Raw genomic sequence first — 23,250 nt, forward strand, 5'->3', positions numbered from 1 at the left:
CAGTCTACGTGGATTGCTTACAAATTCAGTGTCAATGAGGCCTCAGCAAAGACGTTCACAAAACAAAAGGTAAAATCTTAGTGGCAATGTCCTTGTATAAGTCAAGTATACATATATATATATATATATATATATATATATATATATACATACATATATACATATATATTATATGGGCCTAACGTTATAAAGTCTTTCCATTGCCCAAGTGCCCATTAATCTTCATATAATGAGCAACAGAATATAAAATGGACTTTTCTGATCTCCTTCTCCGCTCCAATGAACAACAGGCCTATAGACTTGCAAACTTCTATAGCCATTTGTATGTTACTGAAGATAAAGAGAGACTTAAAGAGAAATCTTTTCATTCCAATCTTCTGTCTTTTTAAATGCTTTAAATGCAATATCAGAAATGAATTCTGAAAGCCGCCACCTTGACACGACTTACTGCCCAGTTCTTTTGCTGTAGTTTGTTGAAGGACTTGTAGCACAAGGTATACTGCGACACCAGATGGTATGAAGAGGCCAATGCAAAAAATTAAAATTAAAATAAAGAAATAAAAAATAAAGAAATATGCCAAGGGAAATTAAGCTTCAAGCTTGTTTTTCAAAGCTTGACTAACCAGTTATGTCACAACAAATCCTACTCCAGGCAAAAAGCTTTGGTGTTGCTGTTTTGGCATCGCAACTGCTTTGCATGTCAGTTCAGGCTGGGCAGAGCGATCCAGTCACTCTCAACCTGAGGGACTCTTATACCAAGAATTCAGCTCATGAATCATGCAGACCCAAGGCTCCAGCATAAAATCACTCATTTTTTCCATTTTTTCCACGAGACGAAAAAGTTGGACAGTTAATGCCAGGAGCAATTGCAAAAATAGGGATATTTTCTACCTTGTAATGCTTTCAGGAACTACCCACTTCACTCACATTCTGTGAATAGATAGGAGATTGGGAGCATGAGTTAGGTGCAAAGTAAAGAAGAATGGAAGAAATGCACACCTTAATTTCTCAGAAATAATTTCATCTTGCTTGTGACCTCATTTCCTGGAAAGTGCCTAGCCTACAGAGACAGCCTATCATTACCAGGTTCTTTTTTCTAATCTTATTAGGGTTGTAAAATTTTACAGCACAGAGGTCTTAGTGACATACAGTTCACCACACTTAAGCTGTTGCTGGTAATCCTCTTCTGTTTTACTCAAGACCACTTAAAACAAAGCTCAGGTAAGCTTGTTTGATTAGTACCACACTTGTAGCCAAGAATAATATACCATTCATTCTTTTATGGAAGCTTCAGGCATAATTTTAGAAGTTTTAGGGCTGCAGTTTACATACTCTGATCAGAGGTCGTACAATGAAAGTTAAACATTACTTCAAAACAGTACTGTCATTCTGTTTTCCACGGTCAGTCTAATTCTGTTAGACGTGCGCAGACAAGAGCAGAAGCTGAAAATATGTTGCTAGCAGGGAAAGCGACAACATAATAGCAATGATAATTAATGACTCAGGTAAGCTGCTGACATTCCTGTGGACGTAAAAGAGAATGGCCTGAGGTCTTGTGTAAGTGCGTTACATTAGTGTCATTATCCCAAGACCATCCCTTTAAATGCCTTTCGACCAACACTTAGAAAAGAAGAAAAGATTCACTGAATTGTTGTATTGCAGCTCAGATCCTTTAATTGAATTAAATTGAATTGTGTGACTGATATTTGCAGTGGGGGCAGTTGAACCAAACTGGCCAGGGAGTGCAGGTCTTATAAGATTATATGTAGTAAATACAAGATTATGTGGTATCAAAGGGAACTGTGAGTTTATTTTTATTAGTTTATATTTATGGTTGGGCGGGGTCAATTTTCAGAAACTTTTAGTGAATGGTGGTGCAGATGTTCTTCAATAGGTGTTCAAAAATTCAACAAAGTCTTCCTTATAAATTATCAAAAAGAAAAGCAATGCGAGGATTTTCGATCCATGTCTTAATAATGATTTATAACTAATCTATGCAGTCATAGCAAATTAATACTTCTGAAGATCTGAAGAGGATCTGAAGTGAAGCAATGATGGTGTGATTCAAGTGCACATAATTCCAGAAAATATAACATTTGCTTCTTTTTTACCCCTCAACTGTAAAAAGCTGATGGGGTATTGATGTCACCCTGCCATGGAACTGGACGGGCAGGCGGGTGGAGGGCAGCATGGACACCCAAGTTTGTGAATATGATAACTTGAGAAGGAGACAACGTAGGATTTTGAAATTGATACCATAGGTGCATCTATAAATCAGACGTCAAGTTTTCTGAAAATCTTGCAAACGAAATTGAGAATGATGTCACCTTGGATTTTTAAATTGATACCATACGTCCATCTACTGGGCGGTTGAGGGGGAATCCCGACAGCCATCAGAATTTTTTTTAAACTGCAGCCATTTTAATGAGCTCAGTAGGCAACGCCATTTTACTGCATTTGGAAATGAATCAAACACGTGGCATATTTCAAATGGTCTGAGAGGGAACTAGACTAGTGCACTTTTTCTTGGCTCTGTTTCCAGCCTTCGTAAAGTAAACACTGGCTAATTTTTAACCTGAAAGCAGGACGTGCCCACGGCGCCAGTTTGGCTCAGTGGGTAAGCAGGAGACCATATGCCGTATGGCCGCAAAGCAGTAGCTTTGGGTTTGACTCCAACCCGCAGACCTTTGCTGCATGTCTTCCACTCTCTCTCTTTCCTGTCTATCTACACTGTCTCTATCCAATAAGGGCTAAAAGGCCCAAAAAAAACATCTTAAAAAAGAAGAAGGACACGCCCCTGCTCATTCACTAGTGAGGGATGGGCAGGGGTCTATTTTGAGGCATTTTGGGGCATTTCGTTGTTATGCAGTTTACGATTGGTTAATTGTTTTTCTGTTTGTTTTGTTTCTGATTTTTTTTCCCCCAAATTTCTTAAAGCTGAATTTTTACACTTTACATGATATCTTGTTCACTTGTATTGAGGCACAATGACAAAACATGAAGTGTTTTCCAATATATTTAAGGACCTGACCATAAATCTCTTCAAAAAGATGCCACAGTGGATAAGGGCCACATTGTTCATGGGGCAGCAGAAAGAAACACCGCTGCACTGAGATCTCTGCTGTTTCTTTTCTTCACAGGCTGAACGAATAGTCTGTGGAAGCTGGCTGTCTCACCAAACAATCATCATGAAGAACACAACAGAAGGTGATTTATAGTTTAATAATAACATTTTTGAAGCTCCACCCCCTCAGCAGGGGTTCATTTTCAGTTTGACTTTACAAATGAGACATCCTCTTCGTGTATTTTAAGCGCCTCCATCCTCAGTTCTTTCCCTCCGCCCAGCTCATATGAAGGCCCTCTGGGCTTTTTTTTAATGGGATATTTAATTTATTTTTTCCATTTGTTTTTGTTGTTGTCGATGGTGTTGTTTTGTATTTGTGTTTGGTTTAATGTGCATACATGGCATTGAATCTGTTTGATATGAACAACTGTTTCAGTGTTTCTACACTTTGCTTTATAGGTAATTCTCTCCATTGTAATTGCAAATAGTTTATTATTAATGTAATTACATTGCATTGGGAGCTCATAGTTTTACTGGCCAATAATGTCATTATTATTGTTTTCACCTAGAGACCACAGACTCATAATTAATCCCTTTTCCTATCCGTAGCTTCTCTCGGCATCTTTTCTTGACCAACAATCCATTCTTGTGTTTTACTAAGTTAGCAATTAAATATATTTTCTATTAGAGAAAGGCACAGTTACTTTATGTGCATGCCTCCATCCAGTCGAATTAAGTTGAAATGGTCGGTTTGTTCCTAGATTTGTCATATTAAAAATTACAGTGGTTTACAAATAGCAGCCTGTCCACTGCTGCTCAATTTTTGCTTCCCATTTTCTGAAATTCACTTCTGACTGGAGAACTTGTTTCCCCGGTTTCAGTGTTACTGTGCACTGATGTTCTGCAGTATGTCAAACAGTGTGGCAGCTTTGGATTACTTGGTATAGGACTTGTGGAGACTCTCTGAATAAGACTTTAAGTTTAAAATGCATGCGGATGTTAAATAAGTAAACCATGATGCTATTTCTTTTTAATTTTTTAGATGACATATATGCATATGCACTGTCCAAGACACTTACAAAAGTCTCATCACCTTTAACTGTGGGACTCTACGCTTCATGTGAGAATCGAATCAACATGATCCTCAAACAAATGCAAGGTAGGTTTGTCTGGCCCAGCCTATCAGGCGGTAATGACAGGATGCTTATTTTGAAGAGAAACACAACTAAATTCTCCATGTTTTGCATGTAAATACAGTTTTGAACCTGTTTCTTTATCGCAGTGCCAACAGTTGGCTGTGAACATGATTGCAGTGTGTAGAACTATGGCATGGTGACTATAAAAACTGCAGCTTTCGCAATAACGCTGTGGTGTATAACAATATAACATTTGCTAAACGTGATGTTTTGTTTGTGTAATGAGTCCAAAAATAGAGCTCTTGCTTCCTCGTATGTGAACTGACTGTAGGCAAACTTTTCCTCACTTTACAGACTGACTGAGCTTTAACAACTAAAGTTGTAAAAGAGATGACATGACATCACACATTCCACAAATGAGGACACAATCCTGTTGAGTGACAGTATAGTTTGTATATGAAGGCATTTTAACATGTAAACAAATAACGCTGAGCAGACTTGATGAAGCAGGTTTATTAGGTTTTTAAAACTTAGGTGTTTTAAGGATTTGATACTAACATGAAATATTCGTAGAATAATGAAGCTTCAAAATGTTGCGGACAGATGATATACAGTGTTATTCATTTAACTCTATATATGATGGATTATTGTGTATATTATATTTTCTTGTAATAATATACTCTACGCGTAACCAAACGAATTTTTCTAAAAGTGCCAGGCTGATTGCTTTTCTTGGCAAAGGTTTTGGGTGTAGTCCCATGCTTCAGGGTATTTTATCAGCGGTTGAGAGACAAATACATTAAATTCAAACAGTTATTGCTATAATATTCTGTCTAAAAGCTTTTTTTTTTTACATCAACACATATGGTCAGAAGTAAATATACACTCATCATAGGGATAGTATTTTGGGGCTTTTAATGACTTCTTTGAAATGTTCTTGTGATTGATTGTACAGCGTACATCTTTAATGATGGGGACCAGAGGGTGTGTTCCAACTATAGGGGGATCACACTCTTTAGCCTCCCTGGGAAAGTCTATGCCAGGGTGCTGGAAAGGAGAGTCCATCTATTAGTCGAATCTCAGACACAGGAGGAAAAATGTGGTTTTTGTCCTGGTCGTTGAACATTGGGCCAGCTCTTTAACCTCTCGAGGATACTTGAGGGTGCGTGGGAGTTTGCCAAACCAGTCTACATGTGTTTTGTGGACTTGGAGAAGGCATTCGACCGTGTCCCTCGGAGTGTCCTGTGGGAGGTGCTTCAGGAGTATGGGGTGTCTGGCCCATTGCTATGGCCGATTCGATCCTTATACAACCATTGCAAGAGCTTGGTCCGCATAGCCAGCAATAAGTCGGACTCGTTCCCAGCGGGTGATAGATTCCGCCAGGGCTGCCCTTTGTCACAGATTCTGTTCGTAATTTTTATGGATAGAATTTCTAGGCATAGCCAAGTGGTGGGAGGCTTTCACTTGGGTGGTCTCAGAATCTCATCTCTGCTTTTTGCAGATGATGTGGTTCTGTTGGCTTCATCAGGTGATGAGCTCCAGATCGCTCTGGAATGGTTCACAGCCGAGTGTGAAGTTGTGGGAATGAGAATCAGCACCTCCAGATTTGAGGCCATGGACCTTAGCTGGAAAAGGGTCCAGGTCAGGGACCTAGAGTGGGCAGGTCCCTGAGAACAAGACTATGAGATACTTAGGTTTAAGTATCTCATGGTCTTGTTCACCACTGATGGGAGAAGGGAGTGGAATATCGACAGACGGATTGCAGCACAGATGGATTGGTGCTGCAGCTGCAGTGATGTGGATGCTGTACTGGTCTGTTGTGGTAAAGAGAGAGCTGAGTGTAAAAGCAAAGCTCTCAATTTACTGGTCAATCTACGTCCCTACCCTCACCTATCGTAGCTGTGGGTAGTGACCAAAAGAATGAGATCGCAGATACAAGCGGTAGAAATTAGCTTTCTCCAAAGGGTGGCTGGCCTCTCCCTTAGAGAGGTTCGGCCATCCAGGGCTCAGAGTAGAGCTGCTGCTCCTCCACATCGAAAGAAGTCCACTGAATTGGTTCAGGCACCTGATAAGGATGCCTCCTGCACGCCTCACCCAGGAGGCATGTCCCACCGGAAGGAGGCCCCAGGCAGACCTAGGACATGCTGGAGAGATTATACCAAGTCTTAAATTACCATGACATTCAACTCTGTGACCACAACTCTATGCTAAATAACCATATTTCTGCCTTTATTAATATTATTCTTAAATGTAACTCAACCATCAGATACCTATGCCAGTATTCTATTTGTTTTGTGTATTTTCAGTATACATGAATGCAGAGGCTTCAAGGATTGAGCAGGAATATGCAAAAGGATCCAGGCCTCGTTCGGTTAAGCCTTCATTTACCGGCTTTTTTGCACTTATTGGACGACTGCTCTTCTACAGGCCAATCTGGACAAAGGAGAACCAGCAGGAACGAAACGTCAGATTCATTTATGTGCATTTTAGTGCTTGGCATTTTGCCGGTAGTGACCTGCTTTGGGCCGGGATAGCTATACGGCTGATTGAGGCCATGCAGATGAACTTTGGAAAATTACAACTTTTACTCTACCGTGTAGCTCAACATGATGAAGAAGAGGAAGTCAAGAACAAGGTTTGTCTCAATAGAGCTACATTTTTGTTTAATTGTTAAGAGCGGGAGATTATTTGCAAAATGCTAACGTCAGCCTGCTAAGATGGTCCTACTGACAGTTAGATCCAATACTTATACCAATATTTGGTGATTTAAAAATCTGATATTCCAATATATTGGCCGATATTTTTTTTTCATTTAGAAACACAAAACATAGATTTCGCTAATATAATAAAATAATGTGTAGCTATTTTTTTACATACACTCCACCCGACTCTGCTCATATTATCTGCTTAGTACAGTGTTTCCAACCACTGTATGTGCCATGACAAATGATCAGGTGTGCCTTGGAAGATTATCTGGTTCCACCTGATTAGTACTCTAAGCGACCGCCGTGAGTAACGGGCAGAACAATTACCGTCTCTTCCACTAGAGGGCAGTACAACTTCCTGCTCTAATTAAATGGGTCCGCAACTGCCAGTAAAACAGAAAAAGACAAAGAAGAGTTACATAATAGTCATGCTGTGAGTTAGGCGATGCAGTGTGTAATAGTAATAGATAAATATTTGAAAAGAAAAAGTAATCAATCTGACCTGGGTCCAGGAGAAAATTCTGACCCAGATGAAGGTCCTACCATGAGTGGTGGTCAGAAGAAAGCAAAAATGGTATACTGCGGAAAAACCAAGCAAATTCGTGCCGTGTGATTTTTCTAATTTGAAATATGTGCCGTGGCTCCAAAAGTTTGGGAAACACTGGCTTAGTGTATCTGTGGCATTCCAAAATGTGTTGCCAATTTCCAGAGTGCCCTCTACTGGGCAAACTATGCAATGTCAACACTCACAACATTAGTGAAGGGTGCTTTGCGCATCCTTTTTACTTTTTAAATTTTGCTTTTTCAACCATTATAAATCTCGATAATGACAAACATTCAATAATTCTGGAGGTTTATAACAACAAATTTTTTTATTCTGATGTGATAAAGATAATGTTCAACATAGGCTACGTTCACACTGCAGGGCTTAATGCTCAATTCCGATTTTTTGATCAAATCCGATTTTTTTGTCTGCTTGTTCACACTACAAATAAAATGCGACAGCAAACGCGCTCTAGTGTGAACGCTCAAAGCGGCCCGCATGCGCAAAAGAAGACGTCACACACAACGCGATCTGTTTAGACCCAGAGCAAACAATATTGTTTGACTGATGGCCCTTAATATAAAGACTTCGGACTTTACGTTTCCCAATTTTTGCTTTAAATTATTCTGTTATTTACATAATAATGTAAATAACCTAATAATGATCCTTATTGCTGTTTTAGAGGAGCGGTGCTTCAAAGGATAGTTGCAGATTTCTGTCAGAATCTGCAGATTATACAGTACAAATAAAATGTTCACGTTGTCTTCCCAACAGTTTCACTAACATCTACACTGGATGGCCAGGAAGTGCTTGCGATGTCTTCTCCGGCGCTTCTCCGGCGCTGATAATTGGCGTCTGTCTTGTGTCAGTGACGTAAAAGACGGATTTAATGGGACCTGACCATTCAAACAGCAGTCGCTTTCTAAAACATCGGATATGTATCGGATTCAGTACCACATACGAAAGTGACCCAGATCGGATTTGAAAATATCGGATTTGTGCTGTTCACACTGTCATACCATGATCGGATATGGGTCGCATAGGGTCAAAAAAATCGGATTTGATGGGCTTTCGCCTGCAGTGTGAACATAGTCATAGTCATAACTTAGTTAAGCCTGTTAACTATAAACCAGGTTTTTCTATGCTGTCTGTTTTTAACATTGGTAGCAAGAATTCCCAAGAAAAAAATATTAACCAGAAGGTGTGTTGGTTTTTGAGACCAGGTAACTGGTTCTGTAAACTGTCCATTCTCATGAAAGTAATCACAAAAAATTAATGTTTTGACCTGATCCATAGAGCCATGTAAATATCTCTACCAAATTCCACCAATCTAGCCAGTAGTTCTGGAGATATTACCCAGAACCAAAATATAAGACCTCATGGTACAGAAAATGTAAGAACATGAACCTCCATTGGCATCATGTTTAAAAGCATGATAATAATGTATGTATATATGTATGTTTTTCTCTATTTTGCTTTGTTTTTGTTTAAAAAAAAAACTCAGATTGTGGAGGATGGTCCTAACCACTGGACTTCCAAGAAGATTTGCTGCTGCCCACTGTGGCTTTTTCTCCTTTCCCTTCTGGTGGTACCACTTATCATCCTGATTATCCTGTTAACGGTTGGCTTTCCCAAATTTGGACTGAAACCAAATGAGGAGGTGGATGACAGCAATGGCCAGGTGGGTGTGCTGGAAGGCCTGGCAATTGCCACATTAGGGGTCCCTGCAGTGAGCATACTGAAGTTTATCATTCTGATGGGGAAGAACTTCATCTTCAGCCAGACACTGAACATTAAGAGAGGGATGGACAATGAGCGGCTCAGTGGTCAGTTGGGCTTCATGAACGAAGTCAGGATGGAAATGTGGTGTTTGTCCCGCTTCATCCAGTTTATGGAGGTGTTCGAGAGGAGAAGGATCCGAATCGTGCTGAATATCACTAATCTGGACCACTGCTCTCCTAAGAAAATTGTTGCAGTCCTGGATGCTATGAACATTTTGCTTTCAGATGAGGAGAGTCCATTTATTTCCATTCTTGCTGTAAATCCAGAAGTCCTTGTAGAGAAAGTGAACTTTGCAGATGGATGCTTGAGCAAAGAGGACAAAGCATATGCATTGCTGAACAGCATAGTGACTCTGCCCTTCACAGTCCCACCACTGTCCAATGATTCAAAGCGCAGTTTACTTTACAGACTTAGTAGCAAGTCAAAAATTCAAGAAGATTCTCCCACGGTTGAAGTCAAACACAGAGAAATTACTTATTCCTACGATTCCTCCAGTTCGTCTCTAGAGAAGGTTACATCTGAAGCAAAGGAGATGTATCCTCTGATCAATACAAAAGCAGCAATGCTGGATATAAAAGATGAACTAGATAACTTAATCAGGAGCATCTTAAGCAGCAATGAAAGGAATCTAAGCAAGTACATGCTAGATGATGTCATGTCAATGAGAAGAGTGATCAACTCTATTCGAGTAACTGTGATAATCATGAAGGCCTTAAACCTAGAGCTTCCTCAACCAGAATACATTGCAGCATGGGTGATCCTAGCCAATCACTGGCCTTGCCGACTCAGCTGGATCCTCCAGTGTGTGGAAGATGCTCAACAAAGGGTAGATATTGATGGTGAGGCTGGGCCCAGCGATTATGATTCAAAGACCTTATGGCAAGTCTTCACTGTGTCCCGAGCAGAGCTGTATGTAATGAGTGGACAGATTGAGGACTTCCTGGATCAGGATGGAGATGCTGAGCTGTTTGAAAATCTTCTCAAAGTAGATTTCCAGTTCAAGGTAAAAGACTTGAAGACATTTGAAGCAGCAACAGTGAACCTAGATCATTCAATTAAGAATGAGCTGGCTCACATCAGAGGGACATCCAGGCTGAAAGATTCTGGTTGGATGAGGAATCTAGCTCCACTGCCAATCACAACGCTCATTAATATGGACACGGAGGATGTATGTAAAGAGGTAAGAAATTCCTTAAAGCTATGTTCTGTAAGATTTCAGTCTTGGCTGACCTCTCGTGACATCTTGAGCAGCTGATTTTCAGTAATACATAAGAAAACACACCTGTTCAGACAACTGGTTCAATGCTTTGTCATCTCAGGGCATCACACGAAGCCATTCTGTTAGATTATCTGCATCCTAGCATCCATCTGTGACGAGTTTAGAGTGACAGACCCATCTTTCCATGCCAAAGGACATCTTGTGCAAATCCATGAGATGCCAGCAACTTCCCCAAAATGGCAGTATTAGATGGCCTGGGACTGGGACGGTTTTCTGGTTCCTATATAGTCCAGTCAAACTTGTGGTTTGATAATAATAAAGAATCAGTCAGTAAATACCCCTTTTCTTTTTTTTAATCAAGTCATATATAACCTCAGTTTTTCACATGGTGCAACACTGGGCTAGGGTAAAAGGAGTTTTACCTGAAAGATTAGAGTTGTGTTGCCTGCCTGCAGCTCTTCCCCTAATAGCTCACTTTATTGTACCATTACTCAGATGCTGTCAAAAAAAAAAGCACAGTAAATAAACATGTCTCATTTTGCAGAAGCATTTCTAATGAAGGCTTGCTTTTACCACTTTACCCCATGTGATAAATACACTGAAAATCCTGACTGCAGCACGCAGTGTTTTCATTAGAAAGAACTTTATAAGGCACAGATATGATGTAGAGAGAATGAACAGCAATGACACTGGTGTGATAAAATTACCAACTGTAATGAGTATTTAATTGCATGCACCATTTACTATCCTTCCTGCTTAGGTTGACTGTAAACATTTAACATTGCTATATAGAGGGAAATGCTAAAACGTAGGCTAATTACACTGAAGGGCTTTTGCTGCAAACAAGCAGTGTGATGTTATAAATCAATTATGTTATTTCAGGAAGGATAATATTTCTCAGTTTCACATTTTCTCTTTTTTTTCTTAGCTGGAGAGGATGCAATACCGCAGTAAGTACATCGACATTGTGAAAAGCAATGACCTCAACGGGTCAGCGCTGGTCTTCGGCGATGTGGAAGACCTTAAAGACCTCCTACAAATGACCTTTGGTGAATGGGCAACCTTCAGACTGCACTTCTTGGGGTTTCCATCACATCTGCGACCACAGTACAAAAACATGGCAACAATACCTTCCCAATCCAATTACCAGTTATCAAAATTCCAACCGCAGGCTTCTCATCATTATCTGTCTAATCCCAATCTGGTTAACAAGTAACATGGATTCAATCTGTCTCCAGAAAATTGTGCACATATAATTATAACATGTTTATACTGCTGAATTAATTAAAAAGCCAGATAAGGACTTTCAAATCTATGTGAAGCTAGCTAGCAGGTAATTAGCATATCATAGCATAAAGGCTAAACACTTGTTTGTCACAGAACTAATAACTAATAAAACCCACAAATTGACTTTTTCATATTCCCAGTTTTGCATAGATTAAACAAGCAGGGTGCATTATGTTTATTAGTCACTTTGACAGCCTTAAATTTTTTTAGCAGAGCTAGCCGTTTTCCCTTAGTTGCTCCTGGTCTGTTTCCTATGCCAGCTTAATCACCTTTCTGGCTCCAGCGCCTTATTTTTTGCACCCAGACATGGGTTTGCTATAGATTCTGGCCAGAAAGAAGATAAGTGTTTTCCCAAATGACAAACAAGCCCTTTATGTCCCCATTAGCTTATCTGATTGCTTCTGATTTTATTGATGAACTCTGCTTTGTTTAGAGGTTAGATTATTTACTACAGTTTGTCAGGAAATCATCTGTAAACCAGTTAACTGTCCCCCACAGACCTCTTCTTGAGCAGGCTATTTGTGGCTTTTCCATTACAGTAAGCTGAACAGTACCACTGTGTTTAACATCTCAATCTGAGTTAATGGCCGTGTCACTCAACGCCATGACTTCTAAACTCCTCTTCAGTTCTCTGCGAGATCTCATTTGCTCTCTCCTCAAACATGTTTGACCTGTTCTCCACAGTGCCCTCGAGGGATTTTAACTCTTCACGCCCTGTACTTTCACCTGCTGCTCGGTGCCGGGCTGAGCCATTAATCTTTAATCACAATGAATTGCCTTCGGTTCGGTTGTGTTTTATTTGTAATGAGTAGTCTATCTGAGCTGGATAGTTTGAGTGTATCACTTTATCCTAAACTTTTTTTATTTTTAATACATACAGTTCATTAGGTTTAGGACGAAGTAACTTATGGAAACCAACCACTGACTTGTAGCTCAGACACAATAGATTAAAAACAACAACAAGGAAAAGTCAGTGGTTTTGGTCATTGGACTCTTTTTTTTTGTATTTGATGACCGATAGCAAGTAGCAGCTGCAACCAGAGGCTCAATGTTGCAACATGCTCAACCTGTGGTGGATTTGTCCACAAGGCAATTGCACAAGTCACCTGATGGGAGGCAACCTGTCTCTAAACGATGACTGACTCAGATTGAATGCAATCACTCTCAAACAGATTGGTGGAGGTTTACAAATAATTGTTATATAAATGCAGAGAGATTGCCAACACATTCATCATTAGAGCTCATGAACACAAATCATCTGCATGGGATATTTTTGCAATGCAGGATTTACCTCAACTGCTTGCCAACTGGTTGTATTCTGGTTATGGTCCTATATCAAAAATAGGTTTTCATTTTGCAGTTAAATTGATGTCTTGGAGCAACTACGTCACTGTTTGTGGTTGAAATTCGATTTCTATTTACAAGGTTGTTGCTGGACTCTGAATAGAAGAAGTGAACGTGCCTTTCTATGTATGCAGACGGCAACAGAACTGCAATTTTCTCCCATTTATCACAGATTGCATGCATATATTTGCCAACTTGACAGCAATCAGTCACAAACTGGTGCATCAAGTCAAACTGCATCAAAGTTACTCTGAGGACAGCGACTGACTTCAAGTGGTCAAAGCAATGATTTCAAAGACAAGATCGGAAAGTCATTGCAGACTATCACAATAATCCCAGTCGTGCCGAAGTGTGATTGCAGCATTACAACAGTCATACAACAGTCAGGTCCGAATATGTCATCCTAACTTATTTACACCTTATAAAATTGTAAGTAATGTATGAGTTAACCTTCATGAAAGACTTCATTTCAGTCTAAAGCAACCATGTTGCGGTTATTCATGCATGTCTTATTCCATAATAAGGACCACATTAGTTAAATAATAATTGAGCAGTCTGTTAAACATGAACTCTTTTTGTAAATTCCTTGTCAGACCTTACCTAGAAATTAAACTATTTAATTTAGTGTAACCGAAATGAATAATTACGCTCATAATGTCAACTTGAGGAAGATGATTCGAGCAAAGCTAACTGTAGTGTTGCCTAGATACCATTTCAATGTCATCTGCTCCAGTGTGAGGTGGCAAATGTAAAAGTAACATAATGAAAGCTGTGAAACATACAGTCTACTTAGAGATTTAACTATCATTATCCTGTATTTATCTACCTTATTGTAATGTAAGTTAAGTCTTTACATATTTTTATTGTTACTATCTTGTTGGATTGCCTTTTTTATTGTGTATTATACCATTTATTCTATGAAAATCTGTGAATGTTGAAAATGATCTGTTTAAAGTGCCTATGCCACAAGTTTTAGAAACTTAAGCTGTTTTATTGAGTGAATATCAGCTAATGTTAAAAAAAAGAGGATTGGTTGGACTTCATCTTTTCAATTTTTTTTTTTTTTTTTACCAAAGGATGAATCCTATTGCTGTGCTTGAACCCCATCAACTCTGGCACCACCAGAGGGTTTTTGCTTTGACGTCTAAAATTGTATTCCATGTCCCACAGGAACTGCCACCAAACTTCAGAGCATTTCTAGTTCCAGGGCAATGTATTCAAATGATTTTAGTAATACTATTGCTTTTCATTCATTGTCACATTCAGGTTCACACTGGTGGCGAAAGAAATATCTCAAAAATTATTGGATCATTTGAAAGTTTGTGACATTAACATCAACATCAGGATGAATACTCAGTGGGGCGTCGCAGTGAATTTTTCATCTGTTGCCATCATTACAAGAACGTTTAATACTGTAGAATAACTCAATCAGTGGCAACATGTCTGTGAATGAGAGTCCCATTAGTCTTCATCCCAATGTCATTGTAACATCTGATATACGTACTCTTATACTTGGCTACCTACTAATCAAAGGTTGACGCTGTTTTGTGTTTGTTTGTTTATATCACGTCCTGTCCAGGAGCTTTGCAATCAGAATTGCGATCTGAATGCATGGTGGTGCCGAACACATTTAGACAGTTGGATTTTATCTTTGCACCATCTGAAAAGACATGAACATGTTTGGTGTACATACACTCATCAGTCCATATTGATATGATAGCATCAGAGATTGATGCAGATTTTGCGGCTGCACATCCATGATGTTAATCTCCTGTTTCACCACATCCTAAACTTGCTCTATTGGTGAGATCTGGTGACTGTGGAGTACAGATAACTCATTTTCATTTTCAAGAAACCAGTCTGATGTGATTTGAGCTTTGGAACAGGCTGGAAGCAGCCATCAGATGGGCGCACTGTGGTCATAAAAGGACCGACATGGCCAGCAACAGTATTCAGGTAGACGGTGGCATTTAAGGGATGTGAAGTTTGTACTAAGGTGCAAAGTGTGCAAACAAAATATTCCACAACAGCACACCACCACCATCAGACTGCAACTTTGATACGAGGGTTTTGATCAATGCTTTCATTTTTATTTTTTTTTCACTTAACTTCTAACCCTACCAACACCAAGAAACAATTTTCCAGTCTTCTGTTGTCCAATCTTCTGACCATTCTCTGTAAACCCTGTTCCTGAAATAGTCAGATCAGCCCATTTGGCACCAACAACCATGCCATGCTCAGTGTCACTTAAACCAGCAGGTCCTTCGATCATGTTTACATGTGAGTGGTCCATTAGATATTTGAGTTAATCATCAGCTGAACAGGTGTCCCTGTTCAGTGGACAGTGAGTGTTTTTGAAATAAAAGTCACGATGATGTATTCAGAAATACTTTATTGATCATTCATCCTGATGGTAAACACTGAATATATGCTTCCGTGAACTGTAAACTTTTTTTTTTTCCCGAAGTATTTCATCATTCGAACAAATGCAGTTTGTTGTGTGGCACTTAATTTTTTCTAAACAGATTTGCTGGTGCCAGCAAAATGCTGACACGGCAATATTTTAAACAAAGCAGGTTAAATATTCAGCTGAAGGGTCATTTCATCTTAAATCCTTTGACAAGTTTTTCACAGGAAGACGCAAAATGTTAATTTGTCTAAAAAAAATATATCCGATGAACATTTACCGTACGAACAACCTTACACAGCCACACACAATGAAGGCATACAGAGCATGCTGACAACACTTGAAAGATAATGCTCGGATTCTGTAGTAGCAGCACCCTCTGCTGTTCCCATTTCTCCCAAAGGCCCAGTTTTAGTCATGTAATAATTCTCTGAATAGCCTGCCGGGCTGGTACAGCGGTGGTGCCAGAAACCATACAGCTGTTTGTCCCAATGTAGTTTCATTAACACATAATGATGAAAATTGCTTCTAGCTCCCAAAAATAACAGCTCATTTAAGATTTTTTCCCCCCCCAAAAAAGAGGCACTGTTACGATACTCTGAGGAACACAGTGGTCCCCTTCTAATGACTCACACTCTTTAAAACAGATATAGGAAGGCATAACTGCACATTATAGTCATATTACATGTTCAGATATTAAAGGCACAGGTGTACAGAAGATCAAATTTTGTTCCTTGTATTTTTCTCGCTTACAAGAAAATGATCACTTTGGCTAATTTAGGAATGTATTTTTTAAAAAATAGCAGTTGCATTTTTTTTTAAAAAAAGATAAAAAGCACATAAATGAAGCACATTTATGAAACGACCACAATGGTAAACATTTATTTTTAAATGGATCCCAGATTAAAGTTTTTAATATTTATGTACCGATTAAATGCCAGGCTCTTGTGTTGTTAAGCAGTATTTCCCCTGGATATTTTACCACCACAGACATCACAGACAAAAACTTCCAGGTTGTTTGGCCTGAAGCAGCTCACTTGGACTCTGCCAGCTTCTTGAGCCTTTTCTTGAGCTCCAGAGGAAACTTCTCATAGCACTTTTTACAAACAGGCTTCATGTCAAACTCAACAAACTTGTTCCTGCAAAGAGAAAGGATTAAAAATAAATATATATATATAAAATCACTGCTGACCAGATACATCAAAACAGCTGAGCCTTGTTTTTTTTCCCCCCCTTTTACAAACCCGTCAGCTGTAGTGCAAATAAGCAGCAGTTAATACAGAATAAGTACTGCAGTCCTACTAAAGCGTCAGCTGAACCAAACTTATGCGTAAACATGTACACTTTAGAGGTTTTGCACAAACACCACTCACGCAAAATAACTGGCTTTGCAAAACAAATAAGAAATAATAACATGCCACACTGTCGGGGGGGTAAACAACGAGCACAGCACAGATAAAAGAAGTAAGTAAGAGATAGCACCAACCAATCGATGGAGTGGTGAGTTGTAAAGAATAAGAACTCTACTGACAGACAGCAGGCTTTTTCTTGCGCTCTTTGGCATCGCGCTCACGTCGGGCCAGGCGGCGTTTCAGCTCCTCGGGCATGCGGTCATAGCAGTGCTTGCACACTGGCCTCAGGTCAATTTCAACAAACTTATCTCTGAGTTACCACAGACGCAGCAAGTGAAGCATGTAAGAGAAGAAATTGGAAGAGAAGGAAAAGAGCCAAAAGAGGGAAGAGTTGTCGGAGGAGAAGTGAATAATACGCGCGGACAAGTGTTAGGACTGGATGCAGAGGTGTTGGAGAAAACTGAGAGGACGGCGACAATCAGCTGGCTGTAAATGAGCACTTCAACTTACTTGAGAGTGAGTTTGGTGTTGCAGGTGGAGCATGAGAAACAGCTGACACACCAGGCCTTGTTGAGAGCGGACACAACTGGAGGGATAAAGACATAAAATAAAATAAAAAATGTGGACAAATCTTAAACATGGAGCTCCTCTATCTTCAAGCAGCACTTCTCAAAAAATAAAAAACACTGCACTGATTACAAGCTTTATCACCCTGATACTCACCATCGCCTTCAATCACACGGTTGCAGTGATAACACACATCACCGAAGAGCTTGATAACAGAGAAACAAGGAGATTAGGCGTTTATCCAGCAAACACAAATTCTTTTATGTGCTGCTGGAGTAAGAGGTTAGCGCTGCTGTTGGGTTTTTTCTTCTTCTTTTTTTCTTGTTTTTTCAGACTTCACTGTCGTGTTCTCCAAAGCCAATATTGTACTTGCAGAGCTGTGTTTTTCTTTCTTACCTGGTTATAATGAGTCTCGCAGTATGCCAGTCCTTTTCTCTCATAATGGCGATGACCGAGGAAAGGCTTTTCACACTTGGCACACACAAAATGCTGCAAACAAGAGCAAATACTGCTGAGGGTTAAGAAGACCTCTTAAAAAATAAAAAACCCAGAAAGCATGCCGACTTCTCTAATGGTCAGAAAATAGGAATATTACATGAGCAGAGTACGGATATGTTTACTACCATATACAGAGACCACAGGAGAAATGTTTACTGGAAGAGCGCTACTGCAATTTTACGCCGTTTGTTTTTAAGATGCAGTTATCTCTCACTGTTGTGGAGAAACTGCTGGTGGTGTGCACGGAGTGTTTTTAAAATGCTTCTACTTTTCCTAGCACTTGCCAGCTAAACTCCTGAAGTGGGTAGAATCTAAATTAATTTCAGCTAATTACCATCTTTAGCATTAAATTGAGTGCTATACGCCGTTGATAGCTTTTTGAACAGTACAAAGCTCAGCAGTCTCCATACAGATAAACACACAATTCGATCTGCCGCGCTCTGCCTCCGGAGAAATAAGCTTTTTAAAAGCGCTCACATCTCCCAAATTAGCTCACTTACAGCGTTTTGGTTCCAAATTGGATATTTAATTAACTTAATTTTCTTATGCATAAGTAAGAGTAACTAAATATGAGAGTCATTATAGATTTTTATGATGCTTTTGAGGAAAGACTGTGTTGCACATAAACTTAACAGCCACAACATTAAAAACACCTCGAAAACAGCTTTGAATGACTCTGGTCATGGACGCCTGACCTCTGGATCGGGCTTCTCCCTTACGCTTGACTAGACTGGGATCTGAGGAGTTTGGATAATAGGGGAAGACTTTATTCGTTCCTGATCCGTTTGTGATGTATGGCACAGGATAACATCGTGCTGGACAGACTGCAGCTGTTCAGGAATGCTGTTGTGTTAGAAAACCTTGCAAGGAGCAAGGGTTTTCCAACAATGCTTGTAATGAGATGATTGATGTTATTCACTACAGCTGTCAGTGGTTTTAATGCGGTAGCTGAGCAGTGTATTGCGAGCAAAAAGAAGGCGGCCAGCCTGACGTCAGACACTATTATGAACCTATCATTAGTCTTTGAGACTTTCCTGTAGTCCGACTTGTGATGTTAATTTTATAGAAGCACTTGTGACACTCGCATAAGTTCTGCCTGAATTACTTTAATATGATTTTTTTTCATATAATAAGCAGTTAGGAAGATGGATGGATGGATGAATGGTTTTGTCATTACTTTGTGTTTAATGGCCTCTTTTGTAAAGCTCCTACTCTGCATGGAGGAAAAAAAAATCATCTATCACCATTTCTTTTTAAATAAATATCAAATCAGGCTCACATTAACATGATTCCTGCAGCAAACTCCGAAAATCTTTGGCTTTTCTTCGAAGGAGCAAGGTGCTTAATCAAAGCCATGTTACCCCAGATTTCATTTGCATGACTGTAACTTTGTGTACAGTGTACTGATAAACAGGCCCGTTCTCGTTCACAAACCTCCACATGCCACTGCTTGCCCATGGCATTGACAACACGCCCCTCGATAGGTCTCCTGCAGGCACCGCAGATGGGTACACCCATCTTATCGTGGCAGGGCAAACAGTAGAGCTCTCCTTTCAGCTCCCTGGCATCTGCTGTCAGCTCCCTCCTGTGCAAAGGGAAACAATGAAATGCATGATGAGCTGCCGAACACAGGCTGAACACACTAATGAAGACAGTCTTTCTGTGAACCTTGAATGTATTCTGAAGCGTGTGGGCGGTTTTCTGCACTAAAACCCTGGTGTGGAGTGAGAAGACTGACCCGCAGTTGGTGCAGTTGAAGTGGTCCGGGTGATAGGGGTCGTTCTGAAAGATCAGTGGCTGCTCTTCGATGATGGCATGGCACTTCTGGCAGATGTACTTGCCCAGGCCTCTGGCTTTCTCGCGGTTATGGCACGGCCGGCACAGGTGCCTGAGGTAAATGGAGAAGGGATGTGAAGAGAGATCGCTGCAGCCTCAATAACTGTTTTGACACCCTCCATCATAGCTGCTCAATATGCCATCATTTGTTAGGATGCAAAAGCGATCGAGTCAGCAGCTTGACGTGTGTAACCACCTGTTTTACAGGCTGTCACTGTCTTATGACTGTAATCAGATGGGACGCTTACCTGCCAGCATTCTTGACAAAGCCCACATCTGCAAGCACAGCCTGGCAAATGTCACAGCAGAAGCAGTCGGGGTGCCAACTATAGTTCATGGCCTTGATGACACGACCAATGATGAACTCTCCTGAGGGAAACCATAAGTGAGAGATCAGCCTGAATCAATCCTAAGATTGACTTTCCAATATTTGTTGGGCCTAAATGTTATTTTACATGATATTGTTTTTGGTTGGTGTACAGGAACACAATTATACAGTTTTGCAACAACACACAACAATATTTTCTATATTGTTCTCTTAGTGGCACTTAAAATAAGACTACTGTTAAATGCCTTTTAATTTTCTGCATAATTAAATTAAAGCAGACTGTGTTTCCCTTGACATGGATGAGCAGCACTTGAGTTAAGCTTATGGGATACATCCAAGATGCACTAAAAGGCATCTTGGATGACCTAAATACAAGCGGGAAGCTCTAAATAAAAGTATAAATAGCCCTAAAGCCCAATGTGGACACACTGGGATCTGATCTAAACAAGGAGCAATACAGAAAGCGAGGCACAGTAAACAGTGAACGCTTTAGGAGATGCTACAAATTATGGATAGGCTTGTGAAAGGTCTGCTGCATGAAATCTCTGCAGAAAATTATCCACAGGGGTTGTTATGTGCAAAAAAAAAAAAAAAAGTGCAGCATGAGCACATCTGTGACAGCAATAAATGAATGAATGCTTAATCAACCACACAGACAGAGTTTATTTGAGAAAAGCTAAACAACAGTAGGGTTTCCACCACTGGACTGCAAGCCTAAGAGACACAGCAAGACATGGGGGATTTTATTTATTCCCCACTTCCAACATGAAGATGAAGTAATATGTATATCCTTCTGCAGGAGGGCAGCGTTTACATAGAGATGAATGATTTAGCCTGAATTGATTAACAGACCTCTGTGCAAGGATATCAGTTGAAAAGACAGAACAGTTTTCTTAGAATTTTTTTTTCTTTTGTGTGACAACAGTTTATGGGGACAGCATTCCAGTAACACCCTTAAGCTAACTTAACAGCTGAAGCTATTCTCACATACCCTGGAGGGATGGCTCAACTTAGGCCTGGCAAGGCAACAGGCTTGTAACGCACTGGTGGAAACCCTACAACTATCAGGAAATAAAACTGAGCCATGCAAATGTTATAACGCAATAACGTTTGACCTTCAGGAGTCCAGCTGACATTAATCCGCTTGTGTGCATTAACTACGGTGGACTGAATCATTCTCTCCCACTGGTTGAGCCTATGTTACTTCCCCATGGTCTCTCGCTCTTCTCTAAATTAAGTAGCAGTTTGTGCCACGCAGTATTAGCGTTAGCCGCCAGGCCAGAAACAATGGATTAAAATCTGCACAGAGTACCAAAAAGCCAAAACAAACCACTCCTACTGTTGTTGCACTGAGTGCAAATGTTTGTTTGTTTTTTGTTTGTTTGTTTGATTGATTGATTTTCCCCATGATTTAGTCCAGTTGTCACCATAGAACAAAAGTCTAATAAAATACCAACTTGAAGCCATGTAACACTCACCGCACTGGTGACAACAGGGAGCAAAGAGCATCTGGAAGTCGTGTTCACAATATTTCCTCCCCTCAAACTGTAGACAAATAATAATTTAAAGAAAAAAAATCTGCTATATAAAAAAAGGGAAGGGGCACAAATATTTCCACACATGTATATGAGCTATACACACTGAGCTTTGTACTGATGTGTAAAATGAGCAGTGACTACTAGTGGATGTCTACCTCGTAGAACAGCCCCTCTGGAAACTGCTGGAAACACTGGGCACACACGAAGCACTGTTCATGGTAAAGCTCTCCATTACTGTTGACAATCTTCTCAGTCGGAGCGAAGCCGCTCTTGCATCGCTCGCAGGCTGCACTGGCCAGGGCATTGGCAATGCTGTTGCACAAAACAATAACACATACATCAGGTCTGCAACATCCCCTGACATGCAGGGCTGACAAATAACTGCAGTGCAAGTCTAGATTAGTGTTTATCATTTCTCACATAACTCCTATATCATCTGCTGAGCTTCCTTCATGCAGCTGTCACCATGGAGAATGGAAATAATATTTGAACTCACTAACACTATTACTCACTGCAAAGTCATCACCTAATTTGGTAACAGCACAGAACAGTCAGGGGTTTCTCTGGCTGCAACTTCCCAAACACACACCCACTCTACATAGATATAATTACTGATACATGTGACAACTAAATTATCTCACAATTTCTAACATTATCCTTTACAGTACTATGTACATGTAAATAACTAAAATAAGTCACTTATCTATGCACTATATCTGCTGCCATATCAATCAAAGAAATATCTGGACATATATCGTTGTTTGTATACCTTCCTGCTGTTTATATATTTCTATTTTATAGGGTTTTTTTTTTTATTTTTACTGTTTTAGGAAAAAGCCATTTTTAGCCCTTGTTGTTGGTCAATAGTTCTACAACTGCAAATAAATAAGCTTAATAATTTTCTTAATTATTACAGTATAACAACATTAATCCGGGGCAGATAAGATACATTTATTTATTTTGTAAATACCATTAAAGTGCTGTGAATGAGTGAATGGTAATAATTATAAGAGTTTTGAAAAAGGAGTTAGACAAATAGCGAAAACAACTAACTTAGCATGCTAGCCGTTGGCGACCATGTAGCATAGAAAAAAACTAAGCTAAGTATGTGTAATGAAATCCGCAGACTCCACAGAGTAATCGCTACAGTTTGTTTGCCTTGTACCAAAATGTGGGATGCAGTGATAATTATACTTGTGTAGCGATAATTATACTGTTTTGAAAAGCGGCGAGCTAACTTTTCCCCAGAGGTTGGCTACGCTGGCAAGCTGTTAGTGTTAGCCTGCTGGCTTCCAAAGCTAACGGGCTATTTAACCTCTACTCGAGTTTATGTTTACGCTACACAAAAAAAAACGTACCTGCCAGGCATTCCAGCCACACCCAACATCCTCTCTGAGTACAACACCTTGAAAAAAAACTGTTATAAACCTAACGTGCTCGATCGTTTCCCCAAGGAAAGCAACTTCTCAGAGGACCCAGCTCTGCTGCCCCTCCCAGCTGAGGGGGACTATCCGGCGGCAGTGACTCCGTCCTCCCACGGTGGGAGTGACCGAAGAGCAGCATCCGCCTAACTCGACTTATTAAGTTACTGCAGAGCTCCGTGCATGGTCCTCATATATGGGTACATAAAACCATATTTAGAG

At 40.0% G+C, this 23,250-nt stretch overlaps 2 protein-coding genes across 3 annotated transcripts; one reads left to right on the top strand and one right to left on the bottom strand.

Annotated features, from left to right (window-relative positions):
• The first annotated feature begins 1,120 nt into the window (after window positions 1-1,120).
• nkpd1 (NTPase, KAP family P-loop domain containing 1) lies at window positions 1,121-16,316 on the top strand. Its single transcript, XM_005466875.4, has 6 exons — window positions 1,121-1,221; window positions 3,141-3,207; window positions 4,107-4,223; window positions 6,507-6,835; window positions 8,954-10,411; window positions 11,379-16,316. The coding sequence occupies exons 2-6, from the start codon at window positions 3,189-3,191 to the stop codon at window positions 11,664-11,666; spliced, it is 2,211 nt and encodes a 736-aa protein (XP_005466932.1). The 5' UTR covers window positions 1,121-1,221; window positions 3,141-3,188; the 3' UTR covers window positions 11,667-16,316.
• LOC100698578 (LIM and senescent cell antigen-like-containing domain protein 1) lies at window positions 15,456-23,155 on the bottom strand. Of its 2 annotated transcripts, XM_025905545.1 has the most exons (11): window positions 22,966-23,155; window positions 21,763-21,919; window positions 21,548-21,614; window positions 19,990-20,110; window positions 19,644-19,793; window positions 19,340-19,490; window positions 17,804-17,896; window positions 17,564-17,612; window positions 17,351-17,426; window positions 16,975-17,150; window positions 15,456-16,627 (listed from the first exon to the last, which is right to left on the bottom strand). In XM_025905545.1, the coding sequence occupies exons 1-10, from the start codon at window positions 22,992-22,994 to the stop codon at window positions 17,012-17,014; spliced, it is 1,032 nt and encodes a 343-aa protein (XP_025761330.1). In that variant the 5' UTR covers window positions 22,995-23,155; the 3' UTR covers window positions 15,456-16,627; window positions 16,975-17,011. The 2 variants fall into 2 exon arrangements, with proteins under 2 accessions (XP_025761330.1, XP_003445768.1); XM_003445720.5 differs by lacking the exon at window positions 16,975-17,150 and having other exon boundaries at window positions 22,966-23,153.
• Between the last annotated feature and the right edge of the window lie 95 nt (window positions 23,156-23,250).

This window comes from Oreochromis niloticus, linkage group LG1 (assembly GCF_001858045.2).
Source record: "Oreochromis niloticus isolate F11D_XX linkage group LG1, O_niloticus_UMD_NMBU, whole genome shotgun sequence".
NCBI classification, from domain to species: Eukaryota; Metazoa; Chordata; class Actinopteri; order Cichliformes; family Cichlidae; genus Oreochromis; species Oreochromis niloticus.